Raw genomic sequence first — 7,840 nt, 5'->3', positions numbered from 1 at the left:
ATCGAGGCAAAGGGTGGCTACTTTGAAGATTCTCAAATATAAAATATATTTTGATTTGTTTAACACTTTTTTGGTTACTACATGATTCCATATGTGTTCTTTCATCGTTTTGATGTCTTCACTATTATTCTACAATGTAGAAAATAGTAAAAATAAAGAAAAACCCTGGAATGAGAAGGTGTGTCCAAACTTTTGACTGTATATATATACTGTATATGGCCCCTGATATGCTCGGTGTGATTTTCACTATATTGCAGGTTTAGTTATTATTTCCAATCCAATGGGAAACACCAAAGGGACAGGGCTCATTCAAATTCCATATCCGTTGAACTTCTCTTCCTGTGTTTGAAGGAGTCTTGTTTCCTGAGCGAATCATATGCAAGCTTACGGTAGCTAGGCGCAGTACTGTATCGCATTCCTTCTGATCTAGCACTCCGTCCAGCATGACGCGATTAGTTCCATTTAAAGAATTGTCGTCCATGCTGATGGTGACACCGACCTGAGGTACGGGACCCCCTGGGCAGGGAACAGAACGGAGGTGTGAGTGAGACACAGGAAGAGGGTCCACACGCACACACACACAAACATTTAAATCAAATAAATGTTTATCAGATTAGTGTTTCCCAATCCTCAGAGACCAGAGCCAATTATGTTTTTTTGTCATTACCAATCTGTCAATGTGTGCTTGTAACATGCCAAACACTAATGTTTATCCTTACCTGCATAGAATCCACTATCGTCCATCTCCACCTCTTTCTCTCCCCCCCTTCATTTTCTCATTCAGCACTTCCTTTTCTGCTCTGGAAATCAAAAAGGAAATGGCTTTCAACCGCCCAATGGCACTTCAAGGCCCTTTCTCTCCACGCACCCGTCCTCTTTTGCAGTAACTTTCTCCTTCACGTTTCCTCTTACCTCCATGTGTCTCTTAGCAATTCAGGAACAACCTCCTCTGGAGTCCAGAGATCCTATATGGGAGGGGGAAAAAAAACCAAAAGGAACAAACTGCTGTATCGTTCAGTTTGAAAGTAAATGTGAGTGACCATGTCACGTCCTGACCTTAGTTCCTTTTTTGGGTCTCTATTTTAGTTTGGTCAGGGCGTGAGTTGGGGTGGGCATTCTATGTTTTGTGTTCTGTTTTCTATTTCTTTGTGTTTGGCCTGGTATGGTTCCCAATCAGAGGCAGCTGGCAATCTTTGTCTCTGATTGAGAACCATACTTAGGCAGCCTGTTTTCCCACTATGGGTTGTGGGTAGTTATTTTCTGTTTAGTATGTTGTTTCACCTGACAGGACTGTTTCGTTTATTTCATTCACTTTGTTATTTTGTTTTGTGTGTTCAGTTCTAATAAATTAACATGGACACTTACCACGCTGCATATTGGTCCGATCCTTCCTACTCCTCCTCAGACGAAGAGGAGAAGCGTTACAGAACTACCCACCACAAACGGACCAAGTAGCGTGGTAACCAGGAGCAGAGGGTTCTGGACTCCTGGACTTGGGAGGAGATATTGGATGGCAAGGGACCCTGGGCACAGGCTGGGGAATTTCGCCGTCCCAAGGCAGAGCTGGAGGCAGCAAAAGCTGAGCGGCGGCGGTATGAGGTAAGGCAGCGCAACAGGCACGAGGGGCAGCCCCCAAGGGGGGGGGGGCACACGGGGAGATTGGCAAAGTCGGGTAGGAGACCTGAGCCAACTCCCCGTGCTTACCGTGGCGAGAGAGCGACCGGGCAGGCACCGTGTTATGCAGTGAAGAGCAAGGTGTCCCCAGTGCGTATGCATAGCCTAGTGCACTACATCGCAGCCCCCCGCAAGTGCCATGCGAGAATGGGCATTCAGCCAGGGCGTGTTGTGCCGGCCCAGGGTATCCTGCGCCGGCGCTGCGTGCTGTGTCTCCGGGGGCGCTGGGAGGGTGCAGTTCGCCCTATGCCTGCGCTCCGCCCGTGCCTTGCGAATATGGGCATTGAGCCAAAGGGAGAGGTGCGAGTGGTATGCACCAGATCTCCAGTGCTCACCCACAGCCCGGTTCAACCTGTGCCTGCACTCTGGAGGGTCTGGGCTAAAGTGGTCATCCAGTCTGGAGGAGTGGTGCCAAGGCTGCGCACCAGAGCTCCAGTGCTCCGCCACAGCCCGGTCCATCCGGTGCCTCCTCCACGCACCAAGCCTCCTGTAGGTCTCCCCAGCCTGGTGGGTCCTGTGGCAGCCCCACGCACCAGGCTGTCTCTCCGTCTCCTCCCTCCAGGTTCTCCCGCTTGTCCGGCGCTGCCGGAGTCTCCCGTCTATTCGGGGCCCGCTGCAAGGGTCCCCAGTCCGAGGTCGGTGGCGAGGGTCGCCGCTCCAATGGCACCACTTAGGTGGGCCAAGACTATGGTGGAGTGGCAGAGCCGCCACCGCGGACAGATGCCCACCCAGACCCTCCCCTATGGGTTTAGGTTTTGCGGCCGGAGTCCATACTGTCACGTCCTGACCTTAGTTCCTTTTTTAGGTCTCTATTTTTAGTTTGGTCAGGGCGTGAGTTGGGGTGGGCATTCTATGTTTTGTGTTCTATGTTTTCAGCCTGGTATGGTTCCCAATCAGAGGCAGCTGGCAATTGTTGTCTCTGATTGAAAACCATACTTAGGCAGCCTGTTTTCCCACTATGGGTGTGGGTAGTTATTTTCTGTTTAGTGTGTTGTTTCACTTGACAGGACTGTTTCGTTTCCTTCATTCACTTTGTTATTTTGTTTTGTGTGTTCAGTTCTAATAAATTAACATGGACACTTACCACGCTGCATATTGGTCCGATCCTTCCTACTCCTCCTCAGACAAAGAGGAGAAGCGTTACAGACCAAATCAGAGCCATATATAGCTTAGATATACAGTAGCTACTTTATGGCTCTGGGCCAAACCAGAACCAGTGATAATCAATAAACAACGTCATCATACCGGGTCGGTGAAATTGAAGTTGAGGTTTTCCATTCCGAAGTAGAGTAGCTTTTTCTCCTGCAGTGAGCGGCTCACATATCTGGCTATCTCCTGAGAATATAAAGACAGAGACAGAGGCTCAGACGCACCTTAGAGGCTGCTCTGTGTACATAGACATGGAATCACTTGAATAATGTTTACATACTGTTTTACTCATTTCATATGTATATACTCTATTCTACTGTATTCTATTCTACTGTATTCTAGTCAATGCCACTCCAACATTGCTTGTCCTAATATTTATATATTTCTTAATTCTATTATTTTACTTTTAGATTTGTGTGTATTGTTAGATACTGCTGCACTGTTGGAGCTAGGAACTAAAGCATGTATGCGACCAATATATATATATATATATATTTTTTTAAATTAAAAGAGTGATGCCTACGGAGAACACCAATATACTGGTCTTGACAGTAGAGTAAGATACAATAATGTATCTATCAAATTTGAGGAGTGTTGTTTCTAAAATGAAACCTCCTTAGTGGGCCAGGCTAGAGGTTGTTGATTTGAGGCTGAGCACCAGTAGTACCTGGGAGGGCTTTGTGCCGTGTGCCTCAGTGTCGCCTCCCAGTGTCTCTGTGTAGAGCTTCAGGTTACTGAGGGAGTCTTTGTCTGAGGGGTAGAACAGGAGGAGAGACCGCAGAGAACGCACCGCTCCTCCTAGATCGCCCGCTGCGGGAAATAGGTGAGAGAGAGAGACAGGGAGATGGGATTTGGTTGTTCACTAGATATGTCAACTCCTGTATGAAGCACCAGAGCCCATTTAAAAAAATACATTTATTTCAGGTACCATATCCTGGCCAGTATCATCAGCTGCAGTAGAAGCAGAGTTGCCATCATAATTGTCATTAGCGTCATCGTGGGGTCATTACTGTAACTTCAGATATGACCGTTCCCCTGTCTAACCTTTGAACTGTGCACTGTGTAGATGCTCCAGCTGTGTGGGTAGGAGGTCCTCCTGGGCTGAAATCCTTCCGGGTCGCGTCGCCACCTGGGTCACACAGGCCTGCTGGCAAGACAGGAGGGAGAGGGAGAGTGCTGGAGGACGGGAGATAAAAGTCACATGATAAGGAGAAAGATTAGAAAAGTAGAGAATAGCATAAGAATAAAATAGTAGGACAACTACACGTAAAACTAATTACAGGCTTCCAGATTGGCGTAGTGGTCTAAGGCGCTGCATCGCAGTGCTAGCTGTGCCTCTAGAGATTCTGGGTTTGAGTCCAGGCTCTGTCGCAGCCGGCCGCGACCGGGAGACCCACGGGGCGACGCACAATTGGCCCAGCGTCGTCCGGGTTAAGGGAGGGTTTGGCCAGCAAAGATGTCCTTGTCCCATCGCGCACTAGCGACTCCTGTGGCGGGCCGGGCGCAGTGCACGCTGACGGTAGCCAGGTATATGGTGTGGTGCGGCTGGCTTTGGGGGTTAAGTGGGAATTGTGTCAAGAACCAGTGCGGCTTGGTTGGGTTGTGTTTGAGAGGACGCACGGCTCTCGACCTTCGTCTCTCCCGAGTCCGTACGGGAGTTGCAGCAATGAGACAGGACTGTAACTACCAATTGGATACCACGAAATTGGGAAGAAAAAGCGGTAAAAAAAATCTATTTTAATTAAAAAATAAGAATTACAATCTTTGCTTTGTTTTGGACCAACCCAAATATGCACTGCGTGACATTATACTGTTTACAGTCAGCTGTCTTGGTAACTCTCCCCCTGTAATAAGGCCTTTATAACACCAGATAACACTTTTACCTTACAGACATTTTCAGCCTACTAGAGGTTCAGCCTACTAGCAATGAACGAGTTATAGCCCTGCATAGACAACCAGATTCATGAACACAAACATGTTTTTCCTGTGACCTGTGTGGTCCAGTGGTTAGTGTCCCGTGTACAACCCAGCTTCCAATCTCAGCATGGGTTCAAATCCGACCCATGCCCTTCTGACTCACAATCTCTCCAACTTTTCAGTCCTCTTCACTGTCCTATCTCAATAAGGATATATAAAACCCTTAAAAATATCAATTTTTAAACAAACAAACATGTTTTTCTCACCTGCAGCCTTCTCAAACACCCCGCCCATTCCATCCTCTCCTCTGTTCTCGGGGAGCCGCTGTGAGGCGACCTCACACTGCGCCCTGCACTCATCAGTCTGTCTCAGTGTCTCGTTCACACACTCCCTCCATTTCTCCACGGCATGCGTCCAATCAGAGGAGGCCTCAGAGGTGAGGGCGGAGTCATACAGGACCTGTGGTTAATAGAGGGATGGAGGTTATGGGTAAAGAGGAGGGAGGAATGTTAACTGGAAAGGTTGGCTATAATTGGTAAACATCAAGAACAGAGTGCGACGGAGTGGAGTCATCGATGGCCTATACTCCCAGTGGGCATATAGTACGTACGGAAAGCACGGAGACTTGCTGGAGACAAACAAAACAGAGCAGTGAAATGAACTGCATTTTTTTGTTTCCTGTTTAGGCTTCAGTGATATCAGAAGTCCAGTGAAGTCCACATGATGTGTTCTCATGTATAGTACACTCCATTAGTAACATGTTATCAGGAATGCTGTGGGTGCATGCAGAGGTTACGGTGTAAGGTTACTCAGACTTTACTGAGCCCAAAGGGCTTTTACGATTGGTTAGGTACCTAGGGTGAAACACAGAGAGGAATTTGAACCCTCAGGCCACATGTGGGAATCTTCAAAGCATTTGTCTTACAACGAGATTCATGAATACTTATTTATGCATCCAATCTAGCATTTACAGTATTTGACAATTTCTCAGACACACACAACCCTCCCCCTCCCACTCTTTTTTACATTTTTATTACCCAGTGTTTCTCTGTCTCCATCTCTCTATCCTGGAATGCGTCCTCTGTTACTCCCTCCATCCGTCTATACTTCTCAATGTTGTTCCTCATCTCCAGGTGGCTGGGGTTGGCCACGAAGAACGTGTGGGCTGCTGACGCCGCCTTCTGTACTTTCCCTAGCTGAGGAAGAAGAGAAGGGAGGAGAGGAAAAGTTGATAAGAGATAGAGAATGAGGTTAAAGACAAAGAGAAGGAGGAAGAGCAGAGGAGAGGAGGGGAAAGAGAGCGAGGACGAGGTAGACGAGAGGAAAGAGGGGAGGAGGAAATAAATAACAGGAGGATGAGGTAGACGATGAACAAGAAAAGTTAAGTACAGATGACCTGGAGTGCATGAAGACCACAGCTGTAGTTGTAGGGTATTGTTGCTACAGTATGTAGTAAAGTGAGCTAGCACAGTATGTCATATAGGCTTTATACCAGTAGAGTAACTAACTACCAGTAGAGTAACTAACTACTAGTAGAGTAACTAACTACCAGTAGAGTAACTAACTACCAGTGGAATAACCAATGTTATCCCTTTAGCTTGCAATGATGCAGCACTTAGCACTTCAGATCTACAATTCAACTGTTAGCCACGCATATGCACAGGGTCATAATGAAACAGCAGGTGAATGTACTAATAGTTACATTCCAGTAGACGACCTGGAGGAAGTTATAGGGGTTCCGGGTGCTAAACTCGTACTCGATGTCGGCAGACACAGGAAGCTGTCCTGCAGGAGTGACAGCCCGTCCCAAACAGAACCGCACACACTCAGCCCGCCGCTGGACCCAGTCCACTGCCCATAGGTCCCACACATTCCCTTTCTCGGTGTCTGAGGACACACACACACATGGATGCAACATTACTGGAATGTACCATACCAGGACTGTCTTGCACTCATGACCATAGATAGATAGGGTCATCACTGACTCCCGGGAGATATATAGGCCCGAATGCAAGCTTATAATTGTATATATTTAATGCATGCACACGGCACACACGTGGAGACAGAAAGACATATCACACATACCCTATGAATCGACCACATATACAACACAGTAAACACAAACACACCCAGTTTTGGGAGCCTGTCATGTCCCGCTGGCAGACATTCTTCGTGGCACTGCCGTCGTGTCCGAAACAGAGCCTCCCGGGTCGTCATCGACTTTTCGAGCAGCTCCGCAGCTTTCTCCCACTCCTCGCTAAAGTATGCACGTACCCCGGTATAATACAAAACATCGTAAGAGGGTATGAGTCCGGACGCAGATCCTGCAGAAGCCCCGATGCCTGCAACAGGAGAGGTGAAATCGAAGAATGAGAAAAGATAGTGAATTAAAGGGATGTGCAGCGCCACGTAGACAGAGTTGTGATTTGCGAAAAGCGCCATAGCATGCCGTAGTTATTTTGGAGAAAGAGAGGGGGAGGAACAGGGCCAGACAGAGTAAATTGGGGAAAGGCAGGAAAGACGTGCTAGGTAGTGATGAGGGGAGGAGGAGAAGGAGTGGGATGGGTGAAGAAAAAGAGAGGCAGTACACTTTAAAGTAGATTTATTGACACAGTAAATAAAAGTGTTTGGAAGCACTAAAATAATGCTAAAATAATATTATAGTCTAGTTTAGTGTACATGCTTACAGTCTACACACACTCATTCATAACACTGTATAGGCTACACACACACACAAAAACATTGTTTCCAGTCTTCATAGTCTCCTATTTTTTCATAGCAGAATTTCTTCAATCATACTATTTAGGCTACATAGGCCAAACATCAATCCTGGCAGGTCTGAACATGCAACATGTAACATTTTTTACCCTGTTTGACTACAAAGTAATTTGTTCATCAGCATTAAAGGTGGCAGCTGATATGACACATCCAACCCTGTATCTTTTTCCATCGTCTATTAATTAACGACATCACCCATTACAACCAGCATGTCCAGAGATACAACCTCTCTCATCATCACCCAGTGCCTGGGCTTACCTCCGCCTGTACCCGCACCCCACCATACCCCTGTCTGCGCATTATGCCCTGAATATATTCTACC

The 7,840-nt window shown here is 47.2% G+C and overlaps 1 protein-coding gene across 4 annotated transcripts; it reads right to left on the bottom strand.

Moving 5' to 3' along the window:
* Positions 1–388: 388 nt before the first annotated feature.
* LOC123997954 (prolyl 3-hydroxylase 3-like) lies at positions 389–7,272 on the bottom strand. 4 transcript variants are annotated; one of them, XR_006832204.1, is made up of 11 exons: positions 6,870–7,272; positions 6,443–6,627; positions 5,778–5,936; positions 5,007–5,199; positions 3,868–3,999; positions 3,491–3,633; positions 2,920–3,009; positions 2,759–2,784; positions 913–965; positions 720–800; positions 455–516 (listed from the first exon to the last, which is right to left on the bottom strand). XR_006832204.1 is itself a non-coding variant. In XM_046302705.1 (10 exons), the coding sequence occupies exons 1-9, from the start codon at positions 7,180–7,182 to the stop codon at positions 734–736; spliced, it is 1,335 nt and encodes a 444-aa protein (XP_046158661.1). In that variant the 5' UTR covers positions 7,183–7,272; the 3' UTR covers positions 389–516; positions 720–733. The 4 variants fall into 4 exon arrangements, 2 of the variants coding, with proteins under 2 accessions (XP_046158661.1, XP_046158662.1); XM_046302705.1 differs by lacking the exon at positions 2,759–2,784 and having other exon boundaries at positions 389–516; XM_046302706.1 differs by lacking the exon at positions 2,759–2,784 and having other exon boundaries at positions 389–516; positions 6,458–6,627.
* Between the last annotated feature and the right edge of the window lie 568 nt (positions 7,273–7,840).

The sequence above is a fragment of the Oncorhynchus gorbuscha genome, linkage group LG15 (genome assembly GCF_021184085.1).
Source record: "Oncorhynchus gorbuscha isolate QuinsamMale2020 ecotype Even-year linkage group LG15, OgorEven_v1.0, whole genome shotgun sequence".
Lineage (NCBI taxonomy): Eukaryota > Metazoa > Chordata > Actinopteri > Salmoniformes > Salmonidae > Oncorhynchus > Oncorhynchus gorbuscha.
Note: the sequence above shows the minus strand (reverse complement) of the source record. Positions and strands in the feature narration are given on the sequence as shown.

Coding starts and splice junctions, on each gene's coding strand:
- LOC123997954 (XM_046302705.1), bottom strand. CDS start 7,182: ATGGCGCTTTTCGCAAATCACAACTCTGTCTACGTGGCGCTGCACATC. Junction 5,200..5,777: donor TGGAGACAGAGAAACACTGG/GTAATAAAAATG, acceptor TATTAACCACAG/GTCCTGTATGACTCCGCCCT. Junction 4,000..5,006: donor GGTGTTTGAGAAGGCTGCAG/GTGAGAAAAACA, acceptor CCCGTCCTCCAG/CACTCTCCCTCTCCCTCCTG.